This window comes from Liolophura sinensis, chromosome 3 (genome assembly GCF_032854445.1).
Source record: "Liolophura sinensis isolate JHLJ2023 chromosome 3, CUHK_Ljap_v2, whole genome shotgun sequence".
Taxonomy (NCBI): domain Eukaryota; kingdom Metazoa; phylum Mollusca; class Polyplacophora; order Chitonida; family Chitonidae; genus Liolophura; species Liolophura sinensis.
Window position 1 is genome coordinate 16,422,207 of NC_088297.1, and position 17,713 is coordinate 16,439,919.

Here is a 17,713-nt window from a genome sequence, read left to right on the forward strand (position 1 = left end):
GTGTACAGGTGCATGCTGGGTATCAAAATGCTGGAAAATGTCTAGGCTTTGGGCAGGTATGAGTTTTAATGATGAAAGTTTGAAGTTCTGGGCGTGAAGACACAAGGAGACTGGCGGTGATGAGGCTGCGAGTGGCGTTGCTAGACGCCCCCACCTCCCCCCCCAAGCTGCTGTCACAGAAAGGTCCAGATTTTGACGGTCATCCTATGTCGAGACTTTTTTGTCTTCTTTCTCACAGGCCTGGCCAGGTATGCACCAAAGCTTATTGGCCATTGAATGTCTGGGACTGAGCTACAGCGTTAAACATTAACATTTTCGCTTATGGAAAATTAATGGAGGTCTTTGCCCACATCACTGCCACCACAAGACAAGGTCGACCTTTGGAGACTGTGTGACACACGTAGTCTTGTTTAGGTTAAGCCTCACCGCTGGTGTTCCCGTGTGGAATTATTTTTAATCAGCCTTCAGCAATATAACTGTTTCAGGTGCTGTGTTGCGCACACTTTAGATAAAGCGAATGCAAGTGTATGAAGTATTGAAAGTGATATCATCGTGACCCCAGTGACCTCGGCGTTGTTCAAAGACGGTGGCAGTGATGTACTTGTAATGCGAACGTAGAGCAAACACATGCGCTGTAAGGAGTATACGGAAATACGCGTCTATTTTGCCCCGCTGAATCCAAAATAATTATGCCTTCAGCTTTTGGATACCATTAGGGAAATGTTGAAACATTATAAAACGATAATGAAAATGACAAAGGAGATTGTAATTACGGAAACATTAAAAATACCTTTATGAAAATGCTCAAAATTTCTCACTTAATTGAATTCTTAAAAAATGCAAATAACATTAGATTTTCTGTTGACACATCAAACAAGATACTAAATGAAATTCTCTTCCTACAGATTTTTTTTCTGATTTTTTCTATATTTATTATAAGCTATTTTGTACCATATTGTGTACATGTGTTACAATGCGAAATCCAGCATAATTCAAGATGGCCTTATTTACCATACAACCGCCTATGTGAACAAACCATGTTGACCAGGTTTATGTCATATCATGACTAGAAATTAATTGGGCAAGTTTTATGCAAATTAGAGTCAATTGTTTATACGTTCCTGCACACATGCCATATTATTTATACGTTCCTGTATATGCCGTGTTGTTCATACGTTTCAATTCTGGTATATGCTGTATTGTTCATTACTTCCTTTCGTAGTATATGCCGTACTGTTTTATACGTTCCTGTATTCTCACCGTATGGCTTTATTCGTTCCAGTATATCTCGTATTTCTTTACACGTTCTTGCATGTGCCATATTTTTTTATAAGATCCTGTATGTGCCGTATTGTAGTAGGCCTATGCTCTCTTGTACGTGCCGTATTATTTTATACGTACCTGTATATATGCCGTAATGTTTTATACGTTCCAGTATATGCCGTAATGTTTTATACGTCCCAGTATATGCCCTATAGTTTTACATATTCCTGTATACATGCCGAACTGTATTATAGGTTCTCCATGTATACCGTATAGGTTTACACACTCTAGTATATGCCTTATAGTTTCATACGCCCATGTATATATGCCTTTTGCTTTGTACGCTCCTACATATATGCCGTATTGTTTTGTACGTTCCTGTATAAGAAGTGTTTTTATGCGTTCCTATATATATGCCGTATTGTTTTATACGTGTGTCAATATATGCCGTACTGTTTTATACGTTCCTCTATATATCGATATGCCGTATTGTTTTGTACGTTCCTGTATAAGAAGTATTTTTATACGTTCGTGTATATATGCTGTGTTGTTTTATACGTTCCTCAATATATGCCGCATTGTTTTATACGTTCCTCAATATATGCCGCATTGTTTTATACGTTCCTTTATATATGCCGTAGTAGAAGGCGATGCTGAAAACATGTCTCATTGCGATGGAGTGCGGTGGTGGAGGTGTGTCGTTGAGTCGCCGTGACCCGCGTGACTTCACACGTTCTATATCGCGCCAAAATGTTACGCCCGAGAGCATCAGCACCATGTCGCGCCTAAACGGACCAATGGGTAAGCTCCATGTCGTTCGCGTCAAAACTGGGTGAGCTCCATGTCATTTGCGCCAAAACTGATGTCACGTGCGAGAGCAGCTGTGTTTTGACCGCTCGATTATTTCAGTGAGGCCCGCGCTGTGTCGTCCATTGAGCAAGGAGGATGAGGGAACTGAATTTTGTTGACAAATGCATGTACACAGGATAATATATATCCGCTGTCTGGGATAAGTTCACTCACTACACACGGACACAAAGACGACGCCGGACTATGCCTCGCACCAGCAGCGGGGACGGAAACGGGGTCAGAGAACGCTCGCCAGCAGAGACTCAGACCCCGTCGATAACGCTCTCCATGCATTGTACTATGACCCCGACAGCCCAGCGGCTTTCAGCCCTTCCTCAAGGGTGCACGGAAACATGAGTCGGGCCCGCGCTTCGGCTTGGCTAGCTCAGCAGTACACGTATACGTTGCACCGTCTCAGGCAACGGCGCTACTCTCGTAACCGAGTTGTGGTTAGGGGTATAGACAGTCAGTGGCAGACGGACCTGGTCGACATGACAGCGTTTGCCAAAGAGAACGACGACAACCGTTACCTACTTACCTTAATCGATGTCCTCTCCAAGTACGCTTGAGTTGTTCCACTGCTCACCAAAACCGGTGTTCGTCTGATCGAGGCGTTTCAACGTATTTTCAAGACTGGACGTCGGCCGTTGTACCTGCAAACGGACCAGGGCAAAGAGTTCCTGAACACACCGTTCCAAGCATTTTTAAAAGACAACGGGGTGTTTTTCTTTCACACGTTTAACAAAACCAAAGCGTCCGTGGAAAAACGGTTTAACCGTACTTTGAAAGGACGCATGTGTAAATATTTCACCACTCACGACACCCAGAGGTACCTGGACGCCTTACCGGCGCTGGTCCGCGGCTACAATCGAGCGTATCACCGCAGTATACGGCAGGCCCCCATCGAAGTCACCACCCAGAACCAGAAAGAAGTGCGTCAAGCCTTGTACCGTCCACCCACGTCCAAACGTATAAGTAAAAAGAAAAAAATTCGAAAAATCGTACCTCCCAAATTGGAGCACGGAAATCTTCCGTATCGTCCGCACCCACCCTCGTCAGCCTGTTGTGTGTGCACACTGAAGGACTTGAACGGGTAACGGTTGCTTGGGACGTTTTAGGAGACAGAACTGCAACCGGTGACGGCCGCGGCATACAAGTTTAATTAGGTGGAAAAGATCTTAAAAGGGAACGTCGCCGATGAAAACTGTGCTATAGGGTTAACCCTGAAGATGACCGGTGTAACTGTCACTCCCTATCGACCTACAACAAGGGATGGCTCAGTGGGTACAAGGCTTGCGCGAGAATAAAGGCACAGTGGCAGTCGTGCTCGGAGTTGGGTGGATTGGCCGCGTGCAGCTCCTCTAAGACCAGTTGACCCTTAAATATCTACAAGGGAAATTATGCAAGACGCTCCTTCGTTGGTCTGGGAAGGCCTTGTCCACGCCGCCACAGCCGCCGCCACAGCCGCCGCCGTCACCACCACCATCACCACCGTCGTCGTCGAGTGACATCGCCCGTCGGCTTGACAGCACCGTCCCGTGCGAGGAACTGACTTCCACCCCACTACCCATTACGGCGTTAACCCCCGAGCAGGACGCGTCCACAGGCCCAACTATCACTCCCCGGTTGAAGTTTACAGGATTTCCCAGTTCATCCCAACTCCACCGGCGTCACCGACCATCGCTCCCTAACAACACTTCGGTACCGATCACCACACCCGTCTATTCTTTACCCAATACGGCGCGGCGCGGCAGCAGCCGCAGCAGCAGCAGCAGCGGGAGTAGCAGTCCGTCTACCTCGCCCTCCTCACCTGAGGCGGCCAGCAGTCGCAGTAGCAGTCCCAGTAGCAGGCGGCCACCACCCCCGTACCCCGTCTCCCCGTACCCCGTGCCTATTACTGGTAAAGCCCTCATTGCGCTCAACCAAGTGATGGCATCGATCCTTCACGACACGACTCTCTCGCACGATGAGAAAATACAACGGTATCACCACACCCTGTAACGGTACCGCACGTTTCAAGATCAATACGAAGCCGCGCAACAGCCAAGTCCGACAACAAACCTGCTCACCGCCTAACCTGTCGGTCGTTTGAGAGAAGGGGAGATTTTAGAGAACGTCCCCGTCGCTTTACGCCGAAAGGCTGCTCTGCTCTGGGGCCACACCGAACGATCACACCACGATCGCTGGCGCGATTGGGTGAGGGAAAAGATGGACACACCAGCCGAGACGAAGAAATCCCCTACCACATCACGGTCTCTGCAAGCCCGTTCTCGCCCTTCGCCTCCCCCCCTCCTGCCAAAACCACGACCACCAAAATCACTGCCACCACCACCACCACATCACTCCGATCCAAGGGACGACAACAGCGGCGACCCGGACTGCGTCCGTCTCCAGCCATCGTATCAGCGCTAAAGTGGAGTCCGTATTAAATACCGGCGCCAGATGGAAAGACGGTCAGTCAGCCTGGAGGAAATCGCCTCACCAACATGTTTTAAGTGACGCTGCCCAGTAACAGCTCGCTCCACTACTTCCCCAGCAAAACCTTGAGGGATTTCACCACCCAACTGTCACAGCCCATGCATTTGACTGCTGACTGGGAATGTTGGTTGGTAGAAATACAGTACCCTAGGACATGGTTCAGCGTGCGGCAAGACGAAGTGTGGTATATTTTAGACTCCAAAGAGGACCCACACCTCGCTAAACATTAACTAACATTGCCAGCAGGCTATTACCCTTCACCAAAAGACCTCGCCAAGGGCCTGATCGACTTGTTGACCCACATACAAATCCCTTTACTCAAGGCTCACGCCGGTGATTTGACGTTCGGTTTCGATGATGTGAAACCGAAACAACAGGGGCTCGGTTTCAGCCCGCGTCTGGAGCAGCTCATGAATCTTCCGCACGATTGGCTCACGGAGCCGGCGGATCTGCCGAGGATTTACATGCCACCAGACGCACACTGTGCGTGTACACGGACATTGTCGAACCGCGTGTGGTGGGAGACACGCTGGCGCCGCTGCTCCGGTGGAATTTGATATCAGGGACGACACGGGCCAACCCGTCGCATTTGAACGCAATAAAGTGGTGCTGACACTTCACTCGACAGCGGCGCGCATTACGTTTGCAATGCACGTCGTAGACAACCCCACCATGTGACGATCCTACATTGATTATTAAACCAAGCAAGCCGGCGAAGGTGGGTTACCTGTGTTTCGGAGTGTGGTTGTACAGCGCGGTCACGGCTTGCTAGGCAGATTCATCAAAATGGCGCAGCCCTTGTTAAAGCTGGCTCTGAAAGCCTTGGGTAAAAGAGCGTTACTTGCCGGACTGAAAGTCATGGACGACGTGTGGGACGAGGCAGTGCCGGTGAGCCAGGCTTTGAAACGCCGCGCTCTGGAGGGGGGAAACAAGTGGTCAAAGCCGGTCTATACGCCCAGCGAAGGGTGCTGGGCAAACGGAACGGGGTGGGAGGGATGTTTAAAAAACGGACGGTCCGACGCACCGCTCCCACTCGCCTTCACCGTGTTGTACGTGAAGGCGAAAATCCTCGACAGGGATGTAGAGGTTGTAGAGGACGACAAGAGTGTAGCTCCGACTAACCTGTGGCTGCATTCGCTGTGGCAACAGGTTGACGTGTCCCTGAAAGACAAACTCATCATCGCTTTCACCCGCACCGTGCCTACTTGGAGACGTTGTTGTCTTACGGCGCACAGGCCAAGAACACCCAACTGTCCCCCGCCTTGTGGTGTATGAACACCCCAGGGAAGTTTGACAGGACGGATGAGACCAACACAGGGTTTGACGAATGGCTTAAGATCACGGCCCAAAATCGGTCGGTTGACATGATGGGACACCTGCACTGCGACATGTTCCTGCAACAGCGTCACCTGCTGAACAACGTGAGCGTCTTCATCCGACTCAGCCCGTCCGAGGACGCGTTTGCCTTGATGTCCAGTGAAAAGGTTCCCGACTACAAGACCCGCTTGAAGGAGGTGTTGATCTTTGTGCGCAAAGCGAAAGTCACCAGCGGCGTTCAAATGGGTCATTTGAAAGCGTTGGCCAAAGCCCCAGCCAAGTACCCTATCAACCGCGTGCTGACCAAGTATTTCTCCGTACCCAAAGGCCACACCCAAATCAACGAACAAAACCTATTTCTGGGCAGCTTACCGTCACGTTTAGGGGTGGGATATGTGAGCAACACGGCTTTTGACGGGAACTACGCTAAAAACCCGTTCCATTTCAGCACTTGTACACAAACTTCAAATTCCTGACAAGGCCCTGACACCTGACTTTGAAACCGCGAATTTCGTCAGAACGTACAATAACCTCTTTACCAACATGGGAAAAGTGTTTCATGGCGAGGGGAATTCCACCCTTTGCACCACATTGGCCGAAGGCAACAGGCTGTTTTGTTTCGACTTGACCCCCACCTTCCACGAGGATCACCAAATGAACCTGGTGCAGAAAGGTGATTTGCGCCTGGAGATGCGGTTTGCCAAACCACTGCCGGAAACCATTAACGTGGTGTGCTACGCCGAATTCAAAAATATCATAGAAATAGACAAAAGCCAAAACGTGCTGTGTGAATTTACCAGTTCCAAAAAAAAAACAAAAAAACAACTTGGACATGGTTCACTTGCGACGTGTGCTACAGGCAGACGTGTTTACCCGCGTTTTGCTGGGGGTAGTCTACGCTCGAGGCCACCTCCCTTACCAAGTGACCAACACACAATGGGTCCGCGTCATCAACACAGACACGTGCCTGCGCCAGGGATAACATTGGGTAGCCGTCTTCATAGACATGTGCCCAGACCCACCCCGTCTCTGGGGAGAATACTTTGATTCGTACGGACTCCCAGCCCTCCACACCGATATCACCACTTGGCTCAGCCGAAGGACACACCACTGGACGTGGAATGATTGGCAACTGCAGAGTGTGGACACGGCCGTGTGTGGACAATAGTGCGTGTTTTACTTAACCCAGCGGGCTGAAGGTCGTCCCATGGACGCTATTGTGCATACGTTGGATACGTCGTGCACGACATACGATAACGACTTAATGGTATTTGATTGGGTAGACCGCCAGTTTGAGGTCCGTTTTTTATCAATCCACCAACCAGTGGGCTGTAAAATAACGTTCTTTCCGTTTCCTGTTCGACATGTTATGAAATAAAAATGAATAAAGAGAAAATGACACTCGCATACAGTGGTGTTTTGACTTTTTTATTTTAACGTCCTTATCCACGCGCCTAGCGCTAACGCCTTTGCGGGAGAGCTTGTCTCTACTGTTCGACTCCCTGCCGTAGCAATAGTATGTGTTTGAGCACAAACTGACGATAGCATCACCAGTCCACTCGACTTTGAAGAGCCCCGGCGTACGTTTATCAAAGTTGAACTGGTCTCGTCGAGGTAACCGTTTGTCCCGCTCCGCCTCGTATACCGCCCGCAGCTCAGATTTAACCAAGGACTCCCAGTCTGGGTCAGACCAAGCCATGTACGCGGAGTCCGTGTCCATCTCGTAGTACTGTCAGTCCGCCTTGTTTTTTTTTTTTTTGTTTTTTTTTTTGATTGGTGTTTTACGCCGTACTCAAGAATATTTCACTTATACGACGGCGGCCAGCATTATGGTGGGTGGAAAGCGGGCAGAGCCCGGGGGAAACCCACGACCATCCGCAGGTTGCTGGCTGACCTTCTCACGTACGGCCGCCAGCATGAGCTGGACTTGAACTCACAGCGACCGCATTGGTGAGAGACTCCTGGGTCATTACGCTGCTCTAGCGCTTTAACCGACTGAGCCACGGAGGCCCCTCCGCCTTGTTAAAAAACGAGTCATGAAATCATAGTAAAACTCCAACATATGGAGTTTGGCATACTGGTACGCCATACATCCTATTTACAATGGTAGGTTGTAACGAATGGTCCTCTTGCTGCTCACCACTTCGAAGGTGTCGTCATCGATTTGGTCGACGGTACCGTACACTCTCCATTAACTTGCACGACTTCGTCCGGTCACCGATTTTCACATCCACATGCTGGTCTTGTTTTGTCACGGTTTTGCCATAGCCGGAATTTTCCAACAAATTCACCGTTTCCTCGATAAAAGCCTTGGCAGGGTCTGCGTCCCCCTCTCGCCGGGCTTGGGTGTCGGCGTTCGCGAATGATTGGAAGGCTCGCTCGGGCGTGTACTCCATCACTTGGTAAACGCGGGTCACTACCAACCCGTGAGCGTTACATCACTGGAGCAAGGGCGTTGCCAGCAGAATTTCCATACCGAACATACTCCCGATCAACATAATCCTTGAACCGGACATGATGTAATTTACCTCCCCGAACTCCACCATGGTGGGGCCTACGTCCTCCTGGCTCACATCGATGTTTTTAAACATTGGTGGACATTCCGCAAAGTCCGCTTTGAGATGGCCCGGCACGTGGATGTCGCATTCGGCGAAGCCAAACAACTAGCCTTGGACGACAGCCTCCACCAGCTGAGCCTGCGTCTTGGGCTGTCGCTGTGACAGGGGTAAGCCGTATCGTTGCAGGAACACGCACAAGGCCGGGTTCGTTTTCTGCAGGTGAATTAACTCGCGCTCCCATATGGACACTAACTTGTATCCCTGGGAGTAGATGTAGGCCTCGTTCGTCTCCACTTCCCGGCGCAAGTCTTGAGGTGTCAACGTTCGCCGGTCGCTGTAGCGCAGCTCACCCTGGCGTGGGTGAGTCAGGTGACAGCCGTGGTAGTGGTAACAGCAACCGTGGAACTGGAAGACAGTGGGACGTCCGTCGATGTGGGCGAACCCGTCTACAAGGAGTTGCTGATCACCGACCCGCTTCTTTGTGTGGTTCAGCAGGTAGCGGATGGGTACCCCTAGCTGGTGCGACTGCCAGTCCAATCATTTTTTAGCCATTTCCGTGGCGGTGCCGGAGGGAACGAACTTCTCCCCGTCACGTCGCCATCGGATGGAGTGACCTGCCGGCATGGGTGGGGCAAGGCAGGCCAAGTACCATGCGTTTGCATCGCACCCAACGATCCGCTGACATAGCTTACCTCCCCGTATACGGGTCACGCCTTGTTCGTGGTACCGATGAAAGATGATGCTCGGCCCACCTGACGATGTTTTTCTTTAGGTAGTCGTGCATGTCTTTGTGTTTCTCACCGATGAGCGTGAACACGGAGCGCAAATCTTGAAACAAGTAGCGGAGGGTGATCCCTGATATGCTAATACAGTTTTTGAAGACGTCGACGTGCATGGTTTGGTAGAACACCACCAACGCCGTTTCCTCCAGCCGAGCGAGGGAGTCTATGTAGCTGTAACAAAATTTCCCTTTGGTGACGCTTGCTTGATCAAGTTCAGGTCGTACTTACCCGAGTTGAAGCCGAGGACGGGGAGCTGGTTGATATAGGCGACGAATTTGTCCCGCACCCGCCTAGTGTAAGACGGTTTGGTGTCGTTGGGATCGATGCGCTCGTCTAACTCGTCCAGGATGTAGGCATAACGGTCGGTGAGATGGGCGCTACTGGTCTCGCTGATGGTATTGAGGTAAGCCATCAACCGCCCGACGAGCGCTGGGGATCGCCGGAAGAGATGAAGCACACGGGCTTGTCGTAGTCAGGTACATTTGAGTTCACTCATTGGGATGTGTTGAGATGTCCATTCCATTGAGCCAGTCATCGCTTCGTCCACAGGGGCCAAGTAAGCTTCGAAGTTGTAACATGCTAGGTAAGGGAATGTACCTTCCTGGGTACTTCCCGCGAACTGCGTCGGTGCACGTTTGACCGTGCCGTCGTAATTCCCATAGCTTATTAAAGCTATTAGAACACACTTGACAGGTGAAAGACTGGACGTAAAGCCTCATGTCCTTGATGTAGCTGAAAGGCTGATTATGCAGGTTTAACCGCGTGGCGGGAGAAGTATAGCACTGTGCACTGCGAGGGATGAGTTGAGCCGAGTACGACTTGTCCATGGGGACGAGCTGGTACACTTGAATGTTTACGTTAAATAGGCTCTCCACTGAGGCGCACTGAGAGGTACACCGCGGAAATACCTCGACTCTATCAGGACCGCCTCCATATACATGCGGTGGTAAGCTCGAGCCTGTTTGTCACAGCTTTTTGGGTTGACCTTGTCCAGCCACCAACGTGTGCAGCCCTCTGTTCCCCACCAGGTAAGGCCGCAAAATTACCCCGACTTACCGATGGGTTGATGGGGTAGTTTGTGCACAAAAAAACAGCACATTTTGTATCGGGAGCTGCTCTCGAGCGACATCAGTTTTGGCGCGAAATGGAGCTTACCCATGGGTCGGTTTTGGCGCGAAATGACGCTGACGACACGCGTATGCGCGTAGTGGAGTGCGGACTCAACAACACACCTCCACCACCGCACTCCACCTCCGCACTCCACCTCCGCAAAGAGACAAGTTTGCATCTTTCTCTACTACTTGCCGCGTTCCTGTTTATGAAGTATTCTTATACGTTTCTGTATATATGTAGCATTGTTTTATACATTCCTGTTCATGCCGCTTTGTTTTATACGTTCCTCTATATATGCCCAACTGTTTTATACGTTCCTTTATATATGTTTATGGTTTTGTACCTTCTAGCATATATGACCGGTTCCGATAGCTCAGTTGGCAGAGTGTACGCTTAGGGCGCGGTAGAAAAACCCTGGGTCGGGTTACACCTAAGACCTTAAAAGATTTAGTTTCCTCATTTGGCGTTCAGCGATCAGAGGATAGTGTTAATGACTGGTTGATCTGTATCAGTATAATGGTTCGGGTGGAGCGGCTTACTTGCCTCCGGTAAGTGAAGCAGAACTAGATAAAAGAGCGATGGAAATCTATCCTGCAACAAAGAGGTATATTACACGTACATGTACTCAAAGGACTCCTTTGTCGCCATATGACTGAAAAATTGTTAAGTACAACGTTAAACCCTATACACTCGCTCACTCAGTATTCTCAAAATCGCCGTTGTTGTCTTGTTTAATGTGAGTTTAGTGAAACCACTCCACACTCCAATTTCTTTATAAGAGATTAAATGCTGTCCTGCATGTCTGATTCTTAAAGCCCATTTTGCATCCGAATGATCAATGTGACCGTCTTGCATGACCCACTGAAATAAGCATTCATGAATATTCACATGGATTACCACACATGGAGTGTAAAAATGAAGAGAAATGTTACACAAATATATGCAAATACTTTACTGCACGTACGTGGGAAGGTCTCCCAGCAACCTGTGGATGGTCGTGAATTTCCCCTGGGTTCTACCTAGTTTCCTCCCACTATAATGCTGGCCGCCGTCTTATAAGTGAAATATTCATGAGTACGGGGTAAAACACCAATGAAATAAAATAAATAAATAATTATCTGACTGCAAGTGGAAATAGCACCGTTCTCTAGTCAGCATATATAGCTCTTGATAAATCAGCTAGGTTTGAACACTTCGTTCATCGAGTTCTGAAACAACCGATCTTTTCCTCGATACTTTAGTATAGTCAGTCTAAAATGAGGAAAGCGTCTATTATCACATACCGGCTAACTGGGATTATTTCCGCTTTACTACTATCAGGTGGCATGACCAGATGCAATGTGGTAATATTTCCTCACATCGGCAGCCATTTCCATCTGGCTTCCATATTAGCAGACACGCTCTATGATCGCGGTCACAGCGTTACAGTTGTGGCCCCAAACTTCTGCTTCTCTGGTCGCAGTTACCGTTACAACATTGTTCCGTACACCGTTTTGGAACATGAACTGGAGATGAGCACGAGGTATTTTAATGACTACTTCAAAGAACGCAGATCTAGATTCATACCCACTGGTATGCCAGGCATAGTGCGAGCTCTCTCCCTTGGACTATTTAAACATTCGGACGTCATCCTGAAATCGTTAAGGCATTTTCAATTCCAAGTCGCAATCGTCGATTCTACGATGCCCGACGCATTAGTATTGGTGGCAAAGTTAAACCTACCTCACATCATGCTCTCCGTCAGTCGTTTTGACGTACATCTAGCTAGACTCAGCGATGCTAGCTTGCCTTTGTCTTATGTACCTGTCGGGAGACAACATAACGGTTTCACACATGAGATGACCTTCATGCAACGCGCCACAAATTTCTGGTTATACTATTACCAAAGTATTATCACGTCGTTTCCTTTTTCTGCGCAATTAAAACTATCCACGAAGTATTCATATCGTGGAAGATATAAATACTATTCAATGGGCCATGTCCTTATCTACAAGATTCCCAGTCGACATGTCAGCAATCTCCTGGGTTCACGCAAATTTGGACGAGACAAGATGGAGGTTCTCGTCCAATAACCCATGTGGAATCAGTCCTCTGTTACGGTTCCACTTCCGCTTTTCGGGAAAACGTAATTTTAGGCAGGCATGAGTTTTAATGATGCTAGTTTGAAATTCTTGTCAAAACTACACAGTGTGTCAGGAAGTAAAGAGGCTGCGAGTGACTTCTCTTTAGCATTTCTACCCACCCTCCCAACTGCTTGCTGAGGAAGGTCCAGATATTTATGACTGCTTTCTCACAGACTTGGTTTCTCCAACCTTGAGTATATATGACATAAAACCCGAGACAAATAAATCACAGGCTGGAAAAGGTATTCACCAGTGCTTCTTATCCGCGAAATGTTTGGGGTTGAGTTACAGCACTAAACGTTGACATTGTCACTTATGGAGAACTAATAGGGGTCGGAGGGTATGCGCGATTTTTACTATTGTTGGCAGATTGAATGAACATCTTGTCATTGGCAACTACCATAAAATCCCTTCGTTAGGGCGCGTTAGTTTGCAACACACATATCCATACATTTATTGCGTCTATAAACCTGTGTGCCTATAAACTCTGAAGAATCCTGAAATGTCGATTGGGCTGATGGAGAAATAACACTCTTATCTAAATGTCACTTGTTTAACCGGTTTACGGGTAATTATCATAATTGACATTTCTGCATAATGACAGTTATACCCATTTAACGTTATCATGTATGCATGCTAAGTAGTTTTATGCGATGATAATTTTAATCTCCCAGCGTAGTTTCGAAATGTCATGAAATGTGCGTCCTGTGCGTTAATGGTTTACTGCTCTACGCCATTATAGTATCTCACGTGATAAAAATGCTGGACCAAGTAACTGTTAAGCAGCAATTTTCTTTACAGCTAAAAAAGTGAAATTAACTTGCAAGTGGTTGTTTGTTATGTTGAGGCATGTTCGGAATGTTAGGCATGTTAGATGTATTTGAATGGCCACCAAGTTAAGCATCGCGTGACTATTCTCAATGACGCAAAATTGCCCCCTGTGTGGAAAGTACGTCTGCCAGATATAGATAATATTCTATATTGCTTCAGAGGCCAGATAAATCAACAGCCGTAGAACTAAACCAGGGAGAGGACGGAGACGGCACCCTTTGCGCGCGAAGTATATGCAGTATAGTGTGCGTACCTGTAGGTCACTCGTGGAAGTGTGCGTCAGTGACTTGCCGAACGGCGATGCTTTGCTCTGGGAACTTTATTTTTCTATAGATTTACTTCCAGAGTTCTCTCAATCCTCATGTGAACCGAAATGTGAAAATTTCTTGAGGATGGCGTTTAACACGTATCAGGCAAATAAATGTTCGATGTAAAAACCGGGAAAAGTTAATGAAATGGATATGTAAATAAATACAGATTATTTATGTTATACAGGATTTGGAAGAGTTTATTGCTGAGTCTGGGGATGATGGGATTATTCTCTTTAGTTTGTCTACTATTCTGCCATTGTCTGAGACCGACATGGCTCAAATATTCCTCGAACCGTTCTCGACTTTGAAACAAAGAGTTATCTGGCGAGGGGAGACAATCCAAGGCTCTTCGGACAACATCATGTTCTCAAAGTGGATACCACAGAACGACGTTCTGGGTATGGAATTGATTGTGAATTTAGTAGGTATTGTTTTTAAGTAATTGTGATTTAGATAGGCGTAGCCGCAGCTTATCTTTGCGTCTGTCACCAAAGAATAGCAAACTATGAGACTGATAGAATCTTTACCTTACCTGTCCAGGGCCAGAATACGGTTATTTTAAATTATGACTGTACCGCATCGTGAAGACGTCCCTTTGTCATGTGACGTAGTTGTTTTCTTGGCAGAGTAGGGTAAACCACTGTTCGCTGGGAACCGACTTATACCTGTAGCGAGAAGACATATTCTGCCACACTTTGCAAGTACTATCTAATTTCTTTTCAATCGGGGCTAGGGGTGTATGAACATAGCGCAGTTTTAATACAATGTCTGAGTTTGTATGTAAACAGTTACAGTAAAGGCGTGACTGGGATACATTTCTACTTTCTTTTACTTCATAGCGTGATATTTGCAGTATACTGCTATGGGATTTAATGATCTTTAAGCATGAAGCGTAGTGGACAAGGTACTGGTTTTGACTCATCGCTTGTTACACAGGTGGGGCCTATGTCTTTCCGACATCATTATAAACTGTTCAACAGGTACCTGTTTCCAGAAAACTATCTGCGGTCATAATTTTAAATTCATTAAGAGGCATTTGGAAGTTGAGAGAATATAGTTTCTATATGCAGAAGTTGTGCTTGACAACAATGATATAGAATGTACATCGAAAGGATATAATCAGAAGGCTTTACCCAAATAAAAACCGTGTGTCATTAGAATCATAGTTGTATAATTTGAAAAAGAGCTGTGGTAATAATTTTATACATGAAACTGGAATTTGAAAAATGGAATTTGACTTTGGATATTCTTTCCCCGGTGGATTGCCTGAAATGACATTGGGATATTTCTTTTATTGTCCCATTCTTGTAACTCAACGTTAACTTTGATGCGTTGGTTTCGTGGAGGTTCGCAGTCTTAGAGTGTTTAGATTGGAGTCCGAGTTGTAACCATTCTGACTTGTGTTTACACGTTCCTAACTGGAGAGAAAACATGCTGACATACAAAAGTCTACATCTTTGTGTTGCGTAGGTTCTTCAAAGACACGAGTTCTCGTTTCGCACGCAGGACTAAGTGGCGTTCAGGAAGCCATGTACCACGGCGTTCCCATGGTGATTGTGCCCATGTTTAGTGATCAGCCGGACAATGCGATTCGGGTTGAAGCTCATGGGTACGGGGTACGCCTAGATCCATTTAACCTGACTGCAGCGTCCATTGTGGCAGCAGTGAAATCTGTGATATCTGACAAAAGGTAAGTGACTTTTAACTCTTTCTGGCGAGTAATGTAGGACAGTAGAACATGTGATATCCGACAACATGAAAGTGATTTTTATTTCTCCTCAGTGTGTAATGAAAAACAGTAGAAACTGTTATATCTGACAACAGGTAGGTGACTTTTATCTGGTGACAGCGCGTAATGTAAGATAGTAGAATCTGTGATATCTGATCAAAGGTAAGTGACTTCTATCTCTCTCAGTGTGTAGTGTAGGACGATGGAATATGTGATATCTGACAACAGGTCGGTGACTTTAATCCCTTTCCCGAGTGTGTAGTGTAGGACGATGGAATCTGTGATATCTGATAACAGGTAAGTGACTTTTAACTCTTTCTGGCGAGTAATGTAGGACAGTAGAACATGTGATATCCGACAACATGAAAGTGATTTTTATTTCTCCTCAGTGTGTAATGAAAAACAGTGGAAACTGTTATATCTGACAACAGGTAGGTGACTTTTATCTGGTGACAGCGCGTAATGTAAGATAGTAGAATCTGTGATATCTTATCAAAGGTAAGTGACTTCTATCTCTCTCAGTGTGTAGTGTAGGACGATGGAATATGTGATATCTTAGAACAGGTAAGTGACTTTAATCCCTTTCCCGAGTGTGTAGTGTAGGACGATGGAATCTGTGATATCTGATAACAGGTAAGTGACTTTTATCTCTATTCTAATGTGTAGTGGAGAACAATGAAACATGTAATATCTGACAAAAGGTAAGTGACTTTTATCTCTCTCAGTGTGTAGTGTAGGACGATGTAGTCTGTGATATCTGAGAACAGGTAAGTGAGTTTAATCCCTTTCCCGAGTGTGTAGTGTAGGACGATGGAATCTGTGATATCTGATAACAGGTAAGTGACTTTTATCTCTATTCTGATGTGTAGTGGAGAACAATGAAACATGTAATATCTGACAACAGGTAAGTGACTTTTATCTCTACCCCAATGTGTAGTGTAGGACGATATAATCTGTGACATCTGGCAACAGGTAAGTGACTTTTATCTCTCTGAGTGTGTAGTGTAGGACGATAGAATCTGTGATATCTGAGAACAGGTAAGTGACTTTTATCTCTCTGACTGTGTAATGTTGGACGATGGAAGCTGAACACTTACAAAAGGTAAGTGGCGTTCTTGTCCGATCCGACGGTTTTACAACATTCTAACCTTTTTGATTTATTGATTTATTTGATTGGTGTTTTACGCCGTACTCAAGAATATTTTATTTATATGATGACGGCTAGCATTATGGTGGGAGGAAACCGGGTAGAACCCGGGGGAATCCCTCGACCATGCGCAGGTTGCTGAGAGACCTTCCCACGTACGACCGGAGAGGAAGCCAGCATGAGCTAGATTTGAACTCACAGCGACTGCATTGGTGAGAGACTTCTGGGTCATTACGCTGCGCTAGCGCGTTAACCAACTAAGCCTCGGAGGCCCCTTTGACCTCTTTGTTAGTGACAGGAGCAGCGGAATAATTTTAATGAACACATGTATATAGCTGCTGAATGGCTGTACTGGACAACAGTGTGCGATAGAAATTGAGTGGGTAGAAGTTTTGTATGAGCCACTATGGAGCCTAAACTGTTTTAACACCCTCTATATTAAAATTCACCCTGATTTAGTACATATTTACTCACAACATACAGTTTACTTTTTAATGTTAAAATCGTGTACATTGCGATGTAAAAGCATTAGATATATTTTGGCAACTATTGCAGGATGGCTGACAGGATGAGGGATCTTTCTCAGAAACTTAAATTTGACCAATCATACATGAGCGCCAGAGAAATGGCGGCGTTTTGGGTTGAGGACGTGATGAAGTATGGCCACCTGTACCCGCGACCAGCCAATCAGGATCTCTCTTACATACAAAGTCATGGCCTTGATGTTGTGGCGGTTTTCGCTTTTATATGCTTTGTGGGAGTCATGGCTCTTACAAAACTTGGCAGAATGATTTTTCCAAAAATCATCAGATCATCTGAATCAAAGATGAAAGGCGTATAAAATGTGAAATTTTCTTTACATTGGAATTTGTTCCATGTCATTCATGTCAAAAAGACTCTATCTTTTATTTAAGGGTAATGATTGTTACTGGGATTGTCGTAGTTTATGTACCATCTTTCATGTCATATTTTAGTCCGCGTTCAAATGAATGTATGGATGATTATGGCTTAACGTCACATGAGCAATATTTTAGCAATATCGTAGCGAGTCCTAATACGAGATTATACTCATAACCTTATTTTTATTTTCTTTATTTGTCTGTCTTTCTGAGTGATTGAAATGATAAAAAGTGATGCACCTCTTTGACCACAGTTTAAGAATTTGTGAATGTGGACTGAGGAATTGGTTAACTAGAGATAGGGTGTCTTTGT

General features: G+C 46.4%; 1 protein-coding gene across 1 annotated transcript; it reads left to right on the plus strand.

Annotated features, from left to right (window-relative positions):
- The first annotated feature begins 13,896 nt into the window (after positions 1 to 13,896).
- LOC135463425 (UDP-glucuronosyltransferase 2B18-like) lies at positions 13,897 to 17,342 on the plus strand. Its single transcript, XM_064740685.1, has 3 exons — positions 13,897 to 14,023; positions 15,096 to 15,315; positions 17,057 to 17,342. The coding sequence occupies exons 1-3, from the start codon at positions 13,897 to 13,899 to the stop codon at positions 17,340 to 17,342; spliced, it is 633 nt and encodes a 210-aa protein (XP_064596755.1).
- Positions 17,343 to 17,713: the final 371 nt, after the last annotated feature.